This window comes from Podarcis raffonei, chromosome 6, assembly GCF_027172205.1.
Source record: "Podarcis raffonei isolate rPodRaf1 chromosome 6, rPodRaf1.pri, whole genome shotgun sequence".
Classification (NCBI taxonomy): domain Eukaryota; kingdom Metazoa; phylum Chordata; class Lepidosauria; order Squamata; family Lacertidae; genus Podarcis; species Podarcis raffonei.
This window is the reverse complement of record NC_070607.1, coordinates 67780097-67800374: the sequence shown is the minus strand read 5'-3', so window position 1 is coordinate 67800374 and position 20278 is coordinate 67780097. Positions and strand designations below refer to the sequence as shown.

Genomic DNA, 20278 nt, shown 5'->3' with positions numbered 1-20278 from the left:
TGTCACTGCTTTTCTCCCAAGAAACAGGCGTCTTTTAATTTCGTGGCTGCTGTCACCATCTGCAGTGATCATGGAGCCCAAGAAAGTAAAATCTCTCACTGCCTCCATTTCTTCCCCTTCTATTTGCCAGGAGGTGATGGGACCACTGGCCATGATCTTTGGTTTTTTTTTTATGTTGAGCTTCAGACCATATTTTGCGCTCTCCTCTTTCACCCTCAATAAAAGGTTCTTTAATTCCTCACTTTCTGCCATTAATGTTGTGTCATCTGCATATCTGAGGTTGTTGATATTTCTTCCGGCAATCTTAATTCCGACTAGGGATTCATCCAGCCCAGCCTTTCGCATGATGAATTCTGCATATAAGTTAAATAAGCAGGGAGACAATATACAGCCTTGTCGTACTTCTTTCCCAATTTTGAACCAATCAGGTTTCCCTTGGATCATGATACCATATGATATACCTACATCAAGTTAAAGCAAATGGCATTATGTCCAAAACCTTTCCCCTATATAGAGGAACTATATGAGGATGCTTCCTATCCCCCTTTTTGTTTAATATCTGCTTAGAACATTTGGCCTGTGGTATTAGACAATTTAATGAGATTTGCAGAACAGTTCACAACTCAGTTGAATATAATTTTGTTTTACTTGGGGATGATATAGGTACTTTTGTTTATTACAAAATCTCACTGTTATGTACTGAAGTTCTCACCCTGGGCCAGCAGGGGGATACTGTAGATAGTTATGCAAACGAAGGATCAAAAGTGACGTTCAGTGATTGGATAGTTTGTATGCAAATGAAGGATCGAAAGTGACGTTCAGTGATTGGCTAGTTACAGAAAATGGTTACTGTTGCATTCTAGTGGAGCTCTATATAAGCAGGCTGACTGAGCTCCTCAGTTCAGTTCTGTTCCAGCTTACAGATAAAGAGCTGCTTTGGAAGAATCACTGTGTCGTCTGATATGTTCGCCCACAACTTAACACTCACACTAGTATACTAAGGCTGAGGCAAACAATATACTTTTGGTCAAATTTACTGGCTACTCTATTAACTGGCTTAAATCAGAATTGATGCCAATAGGTGAAAAGGTGCTCACTTACTCTTTTAAGAAATCGAAATTCCATATTTGTTCAAAATCCATTAAATATATCGGTATTTTAATACCAAATGACATAACCCAGTTATGTAATATTAATAAAATAATCAAAAAGTTTTATTTAGATATTAATAGATGGGAGGAACTAACCCTTACCCTTTGGGGAAGGGTGAATGTTCTCAAAATGAATATTATTCCCAGATTAAACTATATTCTGAAAGGAATTCCAGTTCATATTCTGAGAAAATAGTTCTAAAAAATAAACTCCTTATTAAGGAAATGCCTATGGGCTTCTTCAACTCCCAAGTTTATTGTTATTAAAAATGCAAGTACAAATTAAACAAGGAAGATTTGGCATTACAAAATTGAAATTATATCACCAATCTTACTTATTGTCAAATACTAGTTACTGGAAACAATAACAGCAATCTGCTGCAGGTGAAATAAGGAAAATGCTGCTTTGAAAAATACGTTTTATGCAATGTCTGATGCTTATAAATTTTTGGAGGAATGTATTAAGATAAATATTACTTTGGGCGGGAATTAAAAACTGTCAGATGAAAGTTCCAAACCAACCACATGTGGTTTGACAGTGGGTTGACATAAATGGACTTTTTGCATCCTTGACTGATATTCATACATTAGAAAGATAATACCATGGCTCCCTTGGAATGATGGATATTCCTACACATACAACATACAGATTGCTTGTAGACGTAGATTGTATAAGGATAAATATAAGGAAATTTTGAATCCATTTACAGAAAAGCATAATGATGTTATACTCATTAGAATAATTGTAATACTTCTATACAGTGGTACCTTGGGTTAAGTACGGTACTTAATTTGTTCTGGAGGTCCATTCTTAATCTGAAACTGTTCTTAACCTGAGGTACCACTTTAGCTAATGGGGCTTCCTGCTGCCGCCGCACCGCCGGAGCACAATTTCTGTTCTCATCCTGAAGCAAAGTTCTTAACCCGAGGTACTATTTCTGGGTTAGCAGAGTCTGTACCATAACCTGAAGCATATGTAACCTGAAGCATATGTAAGCTGAGGTACCACTGTATTTACATACATATATATATATATTTACAGATTGTATTATACCACAGTTTCAAGTAATTTTCTTTTTGTTTCATTTTGTTTTGTGTTCACTTTTCCTCACCTTTTAATTCTCTTTCTCTACTGAAAAGTTTCAATAAAATATAAATATAAAATATAGAGAATACTGTATTGAAGAACCCACAGAATGGGTTAATTCTCTAATCATAGTCCTGAAAAAAGATAAGCATCTATCGCTGTGTCTGGGTCCTTAAAAAGCTGAATAAATATTTTAAAAGAGAACATTTTCCGATACCCGCTAGTTCTTTGGTCAAATGTTTAAAGGGCGGCAAATGTAGCATCCAATGGTAAAAGTAACAAGGAACTTCACAGTTTCACTTTAGTCCTGGAAACACCCCTCCCACGATGTTGCTCAGTCCTTCTCCTGCAGCAGCTTCTTATAAGGCTTCTGCGTTATTCTTGAATTAATTAGATTAATCTTCTTCTGTTTATAGTCTTGAAATGTGTATTTTTTAATATTAATATTATTATTTGCTATTAGTTGTTTAGTCGTGTCCGACTCTTCGTGACCCCATGGACCAGAGCACGCCAGGGGCTCCTGTCTTCCACTGCCTCCCGCAGCTTGGTCAAACTCATGCTGGTAGCTTCGAGAACACTGTCCAATCATCTCGTCCTCTGTCATCCCCTTCTCCTTGTGCCCTCCATCTTTCCCAGCATCAGGCTTTTTTCCAGGGAGTCTTCTCTTCTCATGAGGTGGCCAAAATATTGGAGCCTCAGCTTCAGGATCTGTCCTTCCAGTGAGCACTCAGGGCTGATTTCCTTCAGAATGGAGAGGTTTGATCTTCTTGCAGTCCATGGGACTCTCAAGAGTCTCCTCCAGCACCATAATTCAAAAGCATCAATTCTTCGGCGATCAGCCTTCTTTATGGTCCAGCTCTCACTTCCATACATCACTACTGGGAAAACCATAGCTTTAACTACCGTATATTATTATGAAATTGTTATTGTTATTGTTTTGTTTTGATATTATCAAATTGATTTTGTGGTGTTTGAAATGCATTCCTATTTTCTTTGTTAAGCCATTTTGAGCATTATTTTTGTGGAAAAGCAGCATACAAATAAAATAATCAGAACTAGCAGCAAAAGAAAATAAAACAAGACTAACATTATTATTGTCAGTTTGTATTTCTTAGTACAGAAAGTATTGAACTAATGTGTAGAGATCTTTTCTAGTCTAATTAATTCAAGAGGGCTCTGGAAGCTTGTGTGTGTGAAAGAAACAAGCAGAAGGTTCATGTTTGGGTTATTCCTTCAGCTTCCTTAAACTGGTTCTGTTATATCTTCTGTTAAGGTCATGCTGACTGTAATATTGAGGCCAGAAGGAGCCTGGGTTTCACTTTCTCTTTCTATCTCTCTTTCCCTCTGGTGTGGTGTTCTGTATATAGTATGCTTAGTGTTAAAGTTTAAGTTAAGTCTGCTGCAACTGGATTTCTTATAGACAGTGCCAATCCTGAATGTATTGGATTTGTGACCATTATGCTCATGTTGCCTGCAATAGCAGTGAAGCTCTACTGGATGAAATACAATTGCCTCTGGTCTATTTTTTGGGGAATCCTGCAACATGTTTAAGTTTTTACTCTGCTAACTATATGTCAGAGTTCTGCTCTGGACCAGTATCAAGTGGAATTTCATGACAATTATTTCATAAAATTTATACACTGCTTGACTGTAAAAAACAAAAAAAAAATCAATGGCTGTTACGGGGTTTTGAGGATATGCAGGAAGGCTGTTGAATGCAGGGCACCGAAGCAATGATTTGTGGAATGAAAAAATGAACACTCAGTCATGAACACCTTCCGTTCGCCTCAGAAGTGAAGTATGTATAATCCTCCATCTCACATGTGAGAATTTGTTTTTGTTTTTAAAAAATGCAATCACTTTCCTCATTCATTGAAGAATTATTGGTTGAGAGGGTGTGGGAAGATATAAATATTTTTGGCACAGAACCTTTTCACTCAAACATGCCAGGGTTTGGTTTATGATCCTGGCTTGATGCTGGCTAATTTGGGAGCAACAAACCTGGATGTTGGGTTTACATGTCATGGGAAGCCAAATTAATTAAAGTTTCTCATTCAGAGCATAGCAGAAGGAAAGAGGCTCTTTGCCCTAGCACACGGTTTGTTCATAGCAAACCAGATAAGCCAGGCGTCTTAGCTTATTGTGACATGGAAATGGAGCCATGTTAGGTGCTTTTGTGTTGCAATGAAGGAACTCTCCAACTAAAATCAACAGTACTTAAAAGTACTGCATGGCTATATTTCATCCTCTGTTTTTTCACTGAAACATATCTTTATTAGGCTTTCAAACTAACATCAGAATAAAGGCATTGCAATGGTATGACTAGGTAAGTGGAATAACAAGATCCTTCCCCTGCTCTCTAGAGTAGGAACTGAACCAAATTTTCAGCTAAATACCAAAAATGCTCATGTGAATGTGGGGGATGCCAGCTTAGTGGAAAAGGTTATGAAACAGTAGCATATATCTATAAAATCATCTGAATCCTGTTTGCCGTACATGACTTTCATGCTTGGTGAGTTTTTCCATTAATGTCATTGTCCATACTTTTTGTCTCTACGTGAGTAGTTGCAAGTGTTCCAGATGGATTGGTGATGAAATGAAGTATTTGGTGGATTAGAACCAACACATCCTTCCCTCTCCCAATTCAGTTGACAACTGGTCACCTATTAAAGGGAGGTTATTGTCACAGAAGTCCCTAATTCTAGAGAACCCCGCATCTCCCCTTATGCTGAAGGGCTGACCTCCCTCTTTACTATAAAATAGTGGATGGAACACAAAAGGGATCAGTGGCAAGATTGGGGGCCACTAACTTGGAGGTCCAAGAACACTAGGCCCAAAGGTGTGCAGTGGTGAACGGACTGGTGATTGAGTGCAAGAGGCTTTTATGGTAGATCAGAAAGGGCATGGCTGAAAATCAGCTGAGTTCTTCTTTGTAGTGTTGCTTTTCAGCTTCTTCAAGCTGTGCATAATTCATCCCTCATGATCTAGTTTTCTGCTTCTTTGTTTTTAAACATCTCCTTAATATGCAGAATCTTTCTCCCAAGCACCACAGATGAATTGGTGTTGCTTGTGTTTTTTTAGGTTTCCTTCCTTCTTGCTGCAATTAATTAGCAACTGTTTCTTGATTAGCCAGTCACTCTAATGATTACTTGTAGTTTTTAAAAGGTGCTTTATGTTTTAGTGTTGTATAAAAGCATTTCTATAACTACTGATATGGTGGTTATAGAAACACTTTTCTAAAATAAATATATTGTTGTCCGAATTGTAAATCCACTGGAAAACGATTCCACTGGTTTCATATTTTGTGGCCAGCTTTTGTCTTCAGCTGTTAACACAGTGGTGTGAAAATAATTTATTAAAAATAGCCTACATCTTTTCTCAAAGCAAACATTTGACTGACCACTGATCAGAATGGAATCCTGTCAAAGGAGTATATCTATGTAAACTAATCAGAACTCACACACTGAACCTTTTTCCTAGAAATGATTTATTAACCATCTGCATAGCAAGTTATTCTATGAATTATTTCAAAATTAGCTGTTTGGGGGGTGGTGGTTCTGAAGGAGAAAATTCAGGAACAGACAAAGGACCAAATTATTTGCATAATATAAATAGCACAAATTAACCACCTCATTCAGCTCATCACTTCTTTTTGATTTTGAAAAGTCTCTAGGAGTTTCTGTTGCCTGCTTAATGAGTGCTTGGAAGTGTGTCCTAATGAATAAAGTGGGACTTACTCCTGAGTAAACCTAAACAGTATTGGGCTGTCAGTCAATCAGTTTGTCCTTGTTCATTGCTTCTGGCAAGTTTTTTCTTTTGTGTGGTCTCTTCAGAACGTCCACGCTTTAGCTGCATTTCCATTGGATCATCCACATCATCTAGAAAGGAGGTGAATACCATATTACTGCAAAACTGCTCAGAATATGTACACTAACGAAAACTCGAATGCTAAGATTCACTGGTGAAGAGATGGAATACTCTTTTTACGTCTCAACTGAAATGTCCCCTTGGTCAAATCCAATAGCATCTGACTAAATGTAATTTACATTAGCACTTGAAATGTAATTGCAAATAAAATACTTAGGCTGGGTTCCAAAAGCTACTTCAGGCATACTCAAGGACTTGAGTTTGCCAGGAGGGATTTTTTATATCTCCCCCATTGTTCCCCCCCCCTCCTTCTTCTCTCTTCCCTCACCACCACCACTAGCATCTAGTTTTGAAAGTTCCCTCCATTTCAAAAGTGGTTTAACATATTGTGAGAAAGTCTCACTGGGCACGTAGAACCAGCTGTGAAAATTTTAGAATCCTGGCTTTAATATCTTTAAAGATACATAAACAATATTAAATATGCCTCCTGGAGGAATTAGTTCCTTGTACTTTAGGAAGTAAAAGACATGTAATGACTTATTTTTCCCAAGAAAAAATTCCTAAGAAAATTCCTTAAAATCTTGTGAAAAGAAACCCATTATACATTTTCATATTTTTTTTTAGCAAATCCTTTCCTGAATCTCCTTACAGCCTCTGCCATTTGGCATTCCTTTCCTTCGCATCACTCCTCATTATCAATCTCTAACCTCCTGTGTTATCCATATATAATGCAGATTATAAACTAACTGGGCAGTGATAAAAACAAAAGGCTAAGGGTGACATCTAACACTGAGCAAATGGATTTCTGCTCGCACAATAGGGTTTTCCTTACCCCTGCTGCCCCCCAGCCCTCTGGAGCCGATTTTGGGGGAGACAGTACATTCCACCAAAGGTGCCTGTTCCACTAGGGGACAGGCATAACTGGATTCGTCTTAATTTTTTCTGAGGCTCTGAAAATAGTCTTTGAAGTGCATAAACAATGCCTGGAGAAATCTCTGAAGGGACTGAGTAGCAGGGCTTTAATATCCTGCAGAACTATGCACAATTTGCACATATGTTTTAAAGGCAGAATGGAACCTTTCTTAATAAAGTATCTGAATTACTTAGATGCAGATTATAAAGAGAGATCTACAACATTGTTACTTTTAATTGTAGAGACGATACCAGGCTTTTACAGTCGGGTTAAGAACTTAACTCATTCTGGAGGTCTGTTCTTAACCTGAAACTGTTCTTAACCTGAGGTACCAACAGAAATTGCCGCCGCCGCACAATGTCTGTTCTCATCCTGAAGCAAAGTTCTTAACCCGAGGTACTATTTCTGGGTTAGCGAAGTCTGTAACCTGAAGCGTCTGTAACCTGAAGCGTCTGTAACCCGAGGTACTATTTCTGGGTTAGCGAAGTCTGTAACCTGAAGCGTCTGTAACCTGAAGCGTCTGTAACCTGAGGTACCATTGTACTATGGTTAGATTTCAGAATCAAGAGAAACCCACAATCCCTGTCAAATTGGAAGAGTTCAATACCAGCTTGCAGACACACCTCTTGTGAGCTGAGCCGTTTTATACTGTTCTTCTCTAACCTGTTTCATCAGCTGTAGATTGTGATCACTGACTTCTTTGTGGTTTACAATAGGAAAGGGATAATCTTTACCTAATGGAAAACATAGGAAACAATGACAGAAAGGAAACAGAATTGCTAACAGTAACTCTTCAAATTAATTGTATCAGATCTTGGTAGAACCTTTTCAAATTCCTGGCTGAATACCAAAATGGGATTCCATCTCTAGCTGCAGGCAAACATACTGGCTTAATAGTTAGACCAAATAAACATAATGGGCAGATAAAGGCAGTCATGGGAAGAAGGGCCCTTCCTTGCTAAGTCCCTGAATGAGGAGAGAGAACAGGATTTGACACCAGGGAAGCAGAAACTTCAGAGGGGCTAAGGTGAGCTGGGTGCAGTGGTTAATGGTACTTGGGAAACAGAAAGCTGCACTCTCATTGCAGCCCAGGGAATAGAGGAACATGTCAATTCCAAAGCTGGGAAACTGGTCATCTGACCCAGCAATGGGGTCATTGGAAGTGAGTAAGTGCAACACAGTATGGTGAAGGGGATACTCTCTGAGAGCCTGCCCTGACTGGAGGGGGCAGACAGAAAGGAGGATAGGAAGCTTAGGTACTGAGAGGGAGGGGGAAATATGGTAAAAGCAGGGAAAGCAGGGCCCTACTCTGCTGGGTACATAGTGAAAATTTATTTTGTTTTGAGTATTACCTATAATGCAGCCTGCCTCTATCTGTATCTCTTCTGGTGCTACCCAAGGTTCATAAATGTACTGGGAGGGGAAATTCTTCAGCACTGGGAGGTATTTTCTGAAAAATATAATTAGCACACACCTTGTGTTGTTAACTGTTTCTATTATTATTATTATATTATAATTATATTATAAATTATTATAACACTTTAACTCTGGGCAGCTCCCAAATGAGTGTTAAAAACAATACAGCATTAAATATTAAAAACTTCCCTAAACATGGCTGCCTTCAGATGTCTTTTAAAGATAGGATAGCTGCTAATTTCCTTGACATCTGATGGGAGGGCGTTCCACAGGGTGGGTGCCACTACCGAGAAGGCCCTCTGTCTGGTTCCCTGTAACCTCACTTCTCGCAATGAGGGAACCGCCAGAAGGCCCTCGGCGCTGGATCTCAGTGTCTGGGTTGAACGATGGGGGTGGAAACGCTCCTTCAGGTATACAGGACCGAGGCCATTTAGGGTTTTAAAGGTCAGCACCAACACTTTGATTTGTGCTTGGAAATGTACCGGAAGCCATTGCAGATCTCTCAGGACTGGTGTTATGTGGTCCCGGCGGCCACACACAATCACCAGTCTAGCTGCCGCATTCTGGATTAGTTGTAGTTTCCAGGACACCTTCAAAGGTAGCCCCACATAGAGCGCATTGCAGTAGTCCAAGCGGGAGATAACTAGAGCATGCACCACTCTGGCGATACAGTCCGCGAGCAGGTAGGGTCTCAGTCTGCGTACCAGGTGGAGCTGGTAGACAGCCGCCCTGGACACAGAATTAACCTGCGCTTCCATGGACAGCTGTGAGACCAAATTGACTCCCAGGCTGCACACTTGGTTCTTCAGGGGCACAGTTACCCCATTCAGGACCAGGGAGTCCCCCCCGCCCCCCCAAACAGTACTTCTGTCTTGTCAGGATTCAGCCTCAATCTGTTAGCCGCCATCCAAGCTCCAACTGCCTCTAGGCACTCACACAGGACATTCACCGCCTTCACTGGTTCTGATTTAAAAGAGAGGTAGAGCTGGGTGTCATCTGCATACTGATGAACACCTAACCCAAGCCCCCTGATGATCTCTCCCAGTGGCTTCATATAGATATTAAAAAGCATGGGGGAGAGGACGGAACCCTGGGGCACCCCAGAAGTGGGAGCCCAGGGGTCTGAACACTCATCCCCCAACACCACTTTCTGGACATGGCCCAGGAGAAATGAGCAGAACCACATTATTTTTTATTATTATTATTATTATTATTAGTAGTAGTAGTAGTAGTAGTAGTAGTAGTAATGCTGCCCTCCATCTGAAGATCACAGGTTAGTTTACAGTAAAAAAACACAAAAATACATAACATAATAACAAATATAACACTATTCCCTCAATTTAAAAGATTATAGATTGTTTAATTAGCCAAAGGCCCAGGAGAAGAGGAACTTTTCAGATTCAGGACAGACAAATGGAAGTAATGCAATTTTAACACAATGCCTATTTAATTTACAGAATTAGCAAGTTGCCTGCTTGGGCCACCTTGTAAAATACCATTGGGAGAATGCAGATTCACAGAGAGAACTTGCTCAGTCCAACCTTGAGGTGCGGATCAGGTGAGTTTGCCCTCTTAATACATACTCTCCAAATTCTTCCACTATTTCTGCTTGCCTTCTTGTGGACATCTTAAAAGGCGTCCGATTGGCTACTGTGGGATGTGGACAAGATGAACCACTGTTCGTATCCAACAGCACTGCTCTTACGTTTTATAGCATGATAGACCCTGACGTATCAACCATGTGTACTCACCGGATGTATTGCCCTTCGGGATCTGTGCGCTTGCCAAAGCGAACAGGACAGAAAATGCGGGAGTACTGGTGGAAGAAAGCGCTGGCTGACAGCCACATCCAGTTCCCGGCATTCACGCTATAATCTGCATCCAGAAGCAATTCTTCAAACACCTGTAGTTGAGGAGAGTCATACCATTAAAATAAGACACAGTACGAAGTTGGGCTGAACTGAACCCACATGAAATTGCTGACTCTCCTCAAATTGCAGGGGGGCGGGGGATTTTGCAAACCTGGGTGGTAGTGTGACTGGGCAAGATGTTTCAGGGGAATCCTAGGAAGTGAGGAGTTACTGAGTGGACTTCCTTTCCATCCCCCCCCCATTGTCTTTTTTATTTGTTTCAAAGCTGCCAGCAGCAAGAGCTACGGCTTCCCAGCATGCCTCAGGAATTATGTCTATGCCGGCAGTGGAATCATGGGATCTAACGTCCCTGTGAAACCGCCCCCCCCCAAAAAAACCCAACAACATGGACATAGAAGACTAGATATAAGGGACAAGTTTAAGTTAGAACCTTTCCCTGTGACATCAATGTGAGGAATTATTATTAACCTTTCAATCATGTAAGCCATCACTCATATTCTGAACTGGTATAGATTTACCACCTTAGAACTATATGTAATTTTTACCATGATTTACTTAACAGTGCAATCCTATACGTGTCTACTCAGAAGTATATTCTGCTGAGTTACTCACAAGAGAGTGAGCGTAGGATTACAGCCTTAACACCTTTTCATTCCAAAGAATACTTGCTGTTCACTCAGATCAAAATTACGTTTGCAATAAACTCCACCCCCACCCCCCAGTTTGCTAAGGGGAATGCTAACATTATACACTGAGGTTGCTTTCAGATTCCCTAGAAAGTCTGCATTTTACAGGACTATGCTAATCAGGGCAGAAAGCAAATTAAGTACTGCAAACCTGCATTCCTTCTTCCCAACTGATCCAGAGGTCTCCACGTGTGAGGAAACAGGCCACTGCGTGGCGAGCAAGATGGTGGACCCAGCCTTCCTGATGGAGCTGAGTCATAATGGCATCAATCCAGGGAAATCCAGTCTGTGCCTAAGAAATTGAACAATTTCCATTTTCTTGATCTGCTCAGATGCGCTGCACTCCCACCTTGTAACTCTCACAATAGTTGACATTCTCTCTTCTTACAGAGACTAAGGACCGAATGGATGTGATGACAAATGCTCCATTATTGATTTATTTCCCGTATTTGAGTCTGCCCTTCCCCCAAAAGTCCCAGGGCAGAAAAACATAGCAGAGGTAAAGCATCTTAAACCATAACATTTATATAATTCCAGCATCAGCAAAATACTGTAGACAATGGCTTCAGAGTACTAAAACAGTCCAAGGAATCAACATACCGTTTTCCATTTGTGGAGTTTCTCTGCATCTTGGTACCAATCTATCTGAAGACAGATGGGATTCCCAACCATTTTTGTAAAGTTGGGTGTTGCTGATGCTACCGTATAAAAGAATTCCCTCCACAGTAGCTGTCCTTGAAGAGATACTGGTGGCAGGGAATGGTTCTTTGACTGTAATATTGATAATGGAACATGAAAAAAATGGGAAGCATAATTTAGCTCAACAATTTGTAACATTCAATGTGGTTTAAGCACTGAAAGCAGCAAGCCAGAACCTTTCACAAGCTATTTTGTTCTTCCAGTGTTTTATATATGCAATGTTTTATGTTTTTATTGTATTGTAAATCGCACTGAGATGCCTCATAGAAGAGACTCAGAGATGAAATTAAATAATAGTATTTCCAAGCCTATTATGGGATCCTAATACCTCGCTGTGCTCAAAATGGTATCCTAACACTTTATAAAGCAAACTATAAGTATTTTAAAACCTTATGAATTGGGCAAATATAACAAATATAAATGCTTTTTAAAAAATCAGTATACACATAATTGTACATACAGTATATTACGTCATCTTAATCCAGATAATCCAATCAAGCAATTCTTGGTAAGACCACTGATTTAGATGGAGATTTACAAAAGGTTTCAGATGGGTTTTACTGCACTCGCTTACAAATTCAGGGATGGAACTGGGAGATACTCTTGGACTCTGTTAACTAGGGAGGTGCAGGTGACATCAGTTCCTAGGAGTGCCTTTTACCAGCAAAGACTGGTTCACCAACTGCAACCCTAGCTGCAGAAAGCAGACCTAGCCTCAATTACATATACATGACTCAAGCTTCACCAAGGGCAATGAGCAAGCATGCAACTTCCTGGACCAAAGATTGCAGCTGCTGTGCTCCTTTCCCAATTCTCCTACTGCTGGGCTGCCCACAGCTAAGCCTTGGTTTGACTTAGTTTTACATCTGAACACATGGTAACTCTTGCTCAGTCAAATCACAAGCTGTAACCAAGGTTTGTTCTTGATTTACTCCTCATGGTTTGTCTTGGGAAAAGAAACCACGAGCTTGGGTTTGGAAACCGCACCAAACCAAACCATGACCTAGCCCTGGTTAGCACAGCTGGACTGGAGGAACGATGCAGTTGCCATGATATTCACTCCAGGAACTCTTACATTTCATCATTTGTGCTAACCCATGATTTGCATTAGTGTTATATGTGGACTGGACCAGTGGTTACATCCAGCCTAGAGTACTGTGATGCTCTCTATGTAGGGCTGCATGTAAAGACAATCTGGAAATTTCAGCAGGTGCAAAATTCAGCCTCCAGCATGCTTATGTGCAGTTTGAGCATGTCACACAACAGTTTTGCATCAGTTGCACTGGTGAACCATTTGTTTCTCGGCTTAATTTGAAGTGCTAGGACTGAGCATTAAAGCTCTGAACAGTTTGCAACCAGGTTATCTGAAGAACTCCAACTATGCCTATACGAAATTGCTCAGGTCCTAAGATTGGCCTCCTCTCAGACCTGTCACTAAAGTTGAATGGGTACTAGGGTCATAGACCTTTTCAGTGGTGGCCCCACATCTGTGGAATTCCCTCCCCTGAAAACTCCACTTGGCCCCGTCTCTTGTAGACAGTCATTAAGCAATCCTTAAAGACTTTTCTTGATATTATTGATGGCCTGGCCCCTATATACTTTTTTTTTTTTACTTTGCTGGTGATTTTATCATGTTTGTGCAAATGTTTTGGTTTTAACTTTTCGTATGTGGGCCTGCACTAAAAGATGGGGTAGAAATAATAATAAATTTTTATTTATACCCTGCCCTTCCCTGTTCAGAAAACCGGGCTCTGGGTGGCTAACAACAAATTTAAAACACTTAATTGTGATACAACAAAAAACAGCATAAAATACAGTATAAAAGCGTGAATAACAATAAATTCAAAATTCAAAAACCAATTTAGGGGGAAATCCATCCAATATGTTAAAGAAATAAATCATGCCTAGCTGCTGTAGGAAAAATAACATGCTTTTTCTGGGAATGGAAATTTGTCACATTTCCTTGCTTAACATGTAGCTAAGCTGCATACTGCAAACTTACCTGAGCATAAATTTTTGACAGCCTGTGAAAAAACATTCGAACTGATAAACAGCCCAAGCTGAAATAGGGACTCAAGCCTGTAGTACTTGGAAGCAGAGAATTTGGGATTGTTCTTGGCTTAGCAAACTTTGCTACCCAACCCTAAAAAGAGAAACACAAAGCAGAAGAAGCACAGCTGCTATAACTGGAATGACAGCTGTGCTACAATGAGGCAGTGGGTTCTATAAGCAAACCTTATTCCTCTTTGTTTTACCTTTGTATGAAACCCTTTATGTAAGCCACCTTTGATAAAATTCAATGGAAAGGGCTAGAAATACTTCAAAAACAAGTAAATCTATAGCACGCCTATGCTCGAAGCTAAGAACACAGCCTCCACACTAGTAGTAGTGAAAGTGGTGCCATCCACATGCTGTGGGCTACAACTCCCATCATCCTTGACCAATGATCACACTAGGTGGAGCCGATGGGATTTGTTGTCCACAACACCTGGAAGGCACTTAGTTGGCTATCCTTGCTTCACACTATAGTTATGTGCTGACAAACCTGAGCCAAAACAAGTTCAATACCTTGCTTTGCAAATACAGTTGTCACAATACACAAAGTGCAACAGGCTGCATGATAATAACTGTGAAAATTTTACTATTTATTTCCTATCGTAAAGGTCTAGCCCAGTATGTGCAACATATACAGTTCATATGTACGGTGTATAACCTATGAGGCTAATTCCAATATTCATACATTTCTTCTTTTCTTTCTGCTTCTTCTTTTAAGTTCCTGTATAACACAATCCTTAGGTGAGAATAGAAAAGTCCCCAAGGTATCGAAAACAACACAGCTGATGTAGACTGCTGACACAGGCAAGCTGGTGCAAACTGCTAACTCGAGCAGAACAAGGTTTCCGGATATCTCCCATTTCACCCCAAAGGGCTTCCTCAGCTGATATTAGATCGTCAATGTGTATAACAGGTACATAAGTAATTGTACATGAACGATTCTCAGTACTTGTGCCAGCAGTCTACATCAGCTGTGTTGATCTCGATACCTTGGGGACTTTTCTATTCTCACCTAAGAATTGTGTTATACAGGAACTTACAAGAAGAAGCAGTAAGAAAAGATAAGAAAAGAAAAGAAGAAATGTATTAATATTGGAATTAGCCTCATAGGTTATACACCGTACATATGAACTATATATGCTGCACATACTGGGCTAGACCTTTACAATAGGAAATAACCAGTAAAATGTTCAGAGTTATTATCACTCAGTCTGTTGTGTTTTGTGTACTGTGACAAACCTGAGCCAGCATAATATAGTGGTCAGAGTGGTAGTTGTTAAGAGACCTCAAGAGCACTATTGCACCCATGCACTGGTGCCGCACTGGTGACCCATGATATGCAGAATAAAGATAAATATTGGAAGGCGATTTTTAAAAAGGAAACAAAAACCTGTGGGACTTTCTAGATGACTTCAGATATGAATTCTTTAGGAGACGGTAAGTGGCTTGCATTTAGATTGCTCTTGCAAAGGTGATCAGAAAGACTGCTGATAATCTTCTCACAAACAACATGAGATATACCTTGAATTAAGACTGACCTGGTTTTTCAGGTGCTCTTCAAGTCGCTGGAGCCCATTAGTTTCCCCTCCTCTCCAAGATGACTTGTACTCTTTGGAAAACCCAAGGTCCTCAGGGAGAGGCACCCTGTAACACTCGGCCAGACCCACTTCAGGGAGAGGACTGAGTTTTCTAAGAAGGAAATAAAGAGATTTATTTTGAAAACCAAATGTTATACTATAATGAGGCAAACAAACACAATCAGCTTGTTTTATCACAGAACAAGTGAATGCAGCAGAAAGTGTTGCTTGTTATCACCACTGGAAACCACCCATGTCCTAAAGCCAACAGAAAAGGAAGAAACATAATAGACTGGAATAGCTGCCTCCCTTGCCTTCCTATCTTTGCACAGTCAGGCCCAACATATCATGCTATGTTTCTAGGAAACATTGCAGTGGTCATGCAAATTAGTGTCCTGAGATGAGCTAACAGGATTTCCGCACCCACAACCCTAGTGGGGAGGAGAGAAGGATTTTTAAAAATTATTATTGTGCTGTAAATAATTAAAGTACAGTTCCCATGGGTCAATTGGAAAGCCTTGGTAATTAAAATAAGTTGTAAGATGACCATCAATTCATAGCCTCAGTTCATAGTTTTTGTACATCTCTGTATTCATGAGATCGACAGCTGGTATTGTGCTAAGTAATGCTTACCAAAAAAAAAAAAATATTTCAAAACATGCCAGTATACTGAGACTGTCTGGCCGTTTGAGATCCCAATATATCAGTCATAATCAAATCCATTGTATGGATAGATTTCAAATTCAAGTACCGGTATTTCAGCGCAAGGCAGATTTTTCAAATTCTGAAATGTTCATAAAACCTGTTCAGAGCCCCAACACTGGTTTTCAAATGTGATTATCACAAGTGGACAGTTTACTAAAGCACTACCACAATATCCCAGAAGATAATTATGTAACAAAACCAAAAGTAATTTGACTCTCAATTTGGACATTATGAAAACAAGGATACATTAATCTTTTCATAAGTCACATGGATCAAACTTTTTTGCTTGGCAAAAAATACTTATTGCAAAATTATTTTAGATTGTCTTTTGTAAACCACTTTAGCTTGAATAGGTGGTATATAAATGGTCTTAAATAAATAAAATCATTTTACAGTGAGCCAGCTATTCCTAGAGTAAAATTTCTATGTTCTGGTGGTACAATTATTCCTTACTGTGAATTCTCAGCTGTAATGTCTTGCACAGGCACCTCGGGATCTCCAAGCACTGTTAGTATTTGAAGAAACCTTTTGTACGTCAATGGTGGTGTCCCTCCATTTAGTTCCACAATCCTGTATAACACAAGATGATTACACTATGAACAGAAACCGCCTGCAAAAGGATGGAACTTGGGTCACAGTAGAGGAACTAAATTTTCTGTAAAACTTTGTTCAGCGATGTTTATTCCCTAATGTGTTTAGCTCTGCAGCCTAAACTCTTCATTTTAATGTCTGCGCTCATAATACTGGCCAGTTCTGCAGCAGAAAGGAGTGAAGATCTGCATCAGCAACAGAAACATATCTATGCTTGCAGAACACAAGCTAGGTTTGCACATTTGTTATACTGTAAAACCACCAATGGCCCCCCAGGAGATAAGCTTTCTTCCCCTTGGTCAGCTCCGTACCGTCTGACGTCATACAAAGTGTGCCCCACCAAAGAAAATACTTCAAAACTCATTTCTTTCCCCATAACTTGGATAGTCTTCTCCATTTCCTTGTAATATGGTTCAATCTCGTCATCGAAAGTCACTTGGGTAATATTCCACTTTTGAACATGTTCCCGCAATACAGCCTCGTACTCCCCTTGAATAATCCATAAGCAAGAGTTCAATTTCTTTAAGTTTGTCTGGAGATCTTCCAGAGTCTGCAGGAGAAAATGCCAACGTTTAGTTCCCATCCTAGTTGCAGATGTCAAAAAATTTCTATCCAATAGGTAAACTGGATATACGATTTCGGAAGACTTCAGTGCAGCTAGCAAAGTGGGGTTGTCATGTAGCCGGAGACCCTTCCGAAAAAGATGAATAGTCCGATGAGGCATGTTGGATATTTATTTCACACGTGAAGGAAGAAATGTGGGGAGAATTCAGATCTACAATAATGGGGGAAGAAAAGAAGTCAGGGTTTGGTATATATTGCAGTGGTATACAGAAATAGTCTGGTAAGGCTGCTAGTTTAAAGAATATAAAAATTAAGTTTTATTATTAACTCTTGGAAAACAAATCCATCCTAAGCACAAGCTCACGTGTCCACTATGGAGACACGATGTTAAACAAAACAGGTCCCAACACTGTGTCAAAATAGAAAGAAAGCCTGAAATTGTTATTTAGGGGAACTGAATTTAATTCTAAAGTATATTCTGGAAATTTGGAAGAAAAAAAAAGTGGCCAAAAAAAGTGGTTACATCGCACGCTATATTAGAAGCAAAAAAAGCTTGTTTTGATGAATTGGAAGAGTCACAAAAAGATTTCACTGAGCATATGGATTGATAATATGGACAGATTAGCTACATACGAAAGAACTACAGATTAGCTACATACGAAAGAACTGCTTGTCGACGCCAAATAAGAATGGATAAATACAAAGAAATTTGGAACAAATATCTAAGTGACAAGGCGGATAACAGTGGGAAATAGAGGGGGGAGAGAGTGGTGATAAACAAGGAGTAGGCATAGGGATATTACTGTATCTAAATTTGTGTTATTATTGTTATTATGGTTTTTGTTGTATGTGTCTTTCTAGCTTGGTGAATATATATTTTTTAATTTTTTAAAAAGAAAGAAAGCCTGGCTGAAGGAGGAGGAAGTAGTAAAGCCTAAAAGGAAGTGATCTACATGCCAGCAAATAGTTACGAAAGAAGGAACCAACAGAAGGAAGATCAGGTTCCCTCACCCCAGTTCAGGTAACTAACTTGGATGTCCCATGTCCTAGTGTTATGAGGGAGTAAATCTTCTATTCACTTTATCAATATCTGCATATTGCAGTAAACAGCAGAGGAGCTAAAGAACAGGAAGACAGATTGGGGTTATTAGCACAATGGCATCTAGGTCGCAGGAAGCCAAGCAGACTCCTCAGAATGGAAAGAATACCTACTTAGGTGCAGCTGGAAATTTGGAAAAGCAGCTTTCAAAAATAATTTTCAAAAAGATGGTATCTGCACCCTGACAGAAAACATTCACAACACATACACTCTATTTGTTGCTTACTGTACTATACTTTTAGACTCTCCAGGCTCAGTCCAATCCCAAGCATGTAGGTGGTAGAAATCAATGTGATTGCAGATATATTGGTTTTGAAGTCTGCACTGGCATAAATTTATGGTGAATTCAGAATGCAGCTTTCCAGCACAGAATCCAAAATCTGGTTGTTCCTGGTCATTATTCTATCCTTGGCCATAGCTCAACGAACACATGCATTGGCATGCATTATATGTTAAAATAAAAAGCTGTAATCGACATTAGCAACATTTATCCAGCAGGATAAATTTCTGCCCTCAGATCAGAGAGACCAGGTGCAAAAAAAGAGACCAGAGCTCTTGCACCTCCAATAGTTAGAAGAGGGAATTTCAGCAGGTATACTCACTATGGTGCTGATGCAGCTTGCATCTTCTACACACCTGTCCAAGGTGCAGATGCCCATTCCTTTTTATCGCCCGTCTCCCTAACCAGTGGCGACTTTCATCCTCTTGCAAATTCTCGCTTCAGAGGATGGAGTTTCTTCAGGGCGACCTCGAGGGAGGAAAAAGGGGTTGCGTTCACTCTCCCTGACTGACCTCGGAGATTATCAAATCCGCCGTCGATGCAGTTTGCTTTTTGTCTATGCAGGAAGAGGGACGGGAATCACGTTGCATGCAGAGACGCATTCGGCGTCCAGACGCGGAGTTTGGGCTTCGGGGGCAGAGAGGAGAGCCCCCACCGCGACGGGGAAAGGGGGAACCCTCCCAGGCCTTGCCAGGAGCGCCAGGGGGAAGGAGGGGCTCGGTAGCAAGACGGAGGAAAGGGGCGTCCCGTTCCCACCCCACTCTCGAGAGGCGGGCAAGGGGCTGCTGGGGACGCGGGGTTACCTGTCTCTCTCTCTCTGCAGCGGCGCAAGGGGCCTTCCGGGCAGCCTCAGCACCAGACCTTCCTCTTTCCGGTAGCGGCTCCTCCAAAGCGGTGGCGGAGGAGCTCAGGGAGGGCGGGGCGGTGTTTCGGCAGTCGCTTTTGCCTTGAGATGCGTGGGGTTGTGTTTGCAAGAAGACCGGGAGCCGACTCGGGTCTGGTCTGGGTCTGTTTAGGGAAGCTTTTAATGTTTGATGTATTACTGCATTTTAATATTTGGTTGGAAGCCGCCCAGAGTGGCGGGGTAATAATAATAATAATAATAATAATAATAATAATAATAATAATAATAATAGTGCTGCAGCCCTAAGCAGGCAGCAGCAGCAGCAGCAGTGATGTGGGAAGGAAACCCCGCTGCAAAACGGGAAACCGACTGTCGGGGTAATAAATCCCCGAGCCTGGTGTCAGTCACACTGCTCTCAGTCAGACCTTGCTTCTTCTGAGGAAGCGTGTCCAGACTTGGGTTGGTTGTGTGACCGGGTGTAGACCAGTCTGGGAAGTGCTGCTGACACCTTTTTGTCTCCTCTGCTGCTAACAGGCAGAAGTTCACCAGGGGCAATGTGGAGAGGCAGCGAGGTTGTGTTACTTTCTGCACGTTTATACAGCTTTGTGTAGGCACTTGAGACCTATCAGAACGCAAAGGTGGAGGCATCCCATACACATCTATTTACGTCATACATTTCTAGCTTGCCATGCTGTCAGATATCGCAACAGGAAAATGATCAGGTCGAATGCCATCGTTAAAACCAAGGTCCTTTACAGAAAACAGGTGGCTTCATACTCCTGATAGTCAAAACTGACTATCCAACATCCATATGCCAGGGCTGGGGGAACTGTGATCTTTTAGTCTCTAGATGCTGTTGGTTTACAATTCCTA

General features: G+C 40.7%; 1 protein-coding gene across 5 annotated transcripts; it reads right to left on the bottom strand.

Moving 5' to 3' along the window:
• Window positions 1–5879: 5879 nt before the first annotated feature.
• On the bottom strand, window positions 5880–19137 carry LOC128416248 (cryptochrome-1-like). Of its 5 annotated transcripts, XM_053393715.1 has the most exons (11): window positions 18918–19137; window positions 16930–17393; window positions 16481–16597; window positions 15284–15434; window positions 13693–13833; window positions 11592–11762; window positions 11143–11283; window positions 10186–10337; window positions 8371–8468; window positions 7642–7752; window positions 5880–6116 (listed from the first exon to the last, which is right to left on the bottom strand). In XM_053393715.1, the coding sequence occupies exons 2-11, from the start codon at window positions 17340–17342 to the stop codon at window positions 6010–6012; spliced, it is 1602 nt and encodes a 533-aa protein (XP_053249690.1). In that variant the 5' UTR covers window positions 17343–17393; window positions 18918–19137; the 3' UTR covers window positions 5880–6009. The 5 variants fall into 5 exon arrangements, with proteins under 5 accessions (XP_053249690.1, XP_053249693.1, XP_053249691.1 ...); XM_053393718.1 differs by lacking the exon at window positions 13693–13833; XM_053393716.1 differs by lacking the exon at window positions 16481–16597.
• Between the last annotated feature and the right edge of the window lie 1141 nt (window positions 19138–20278).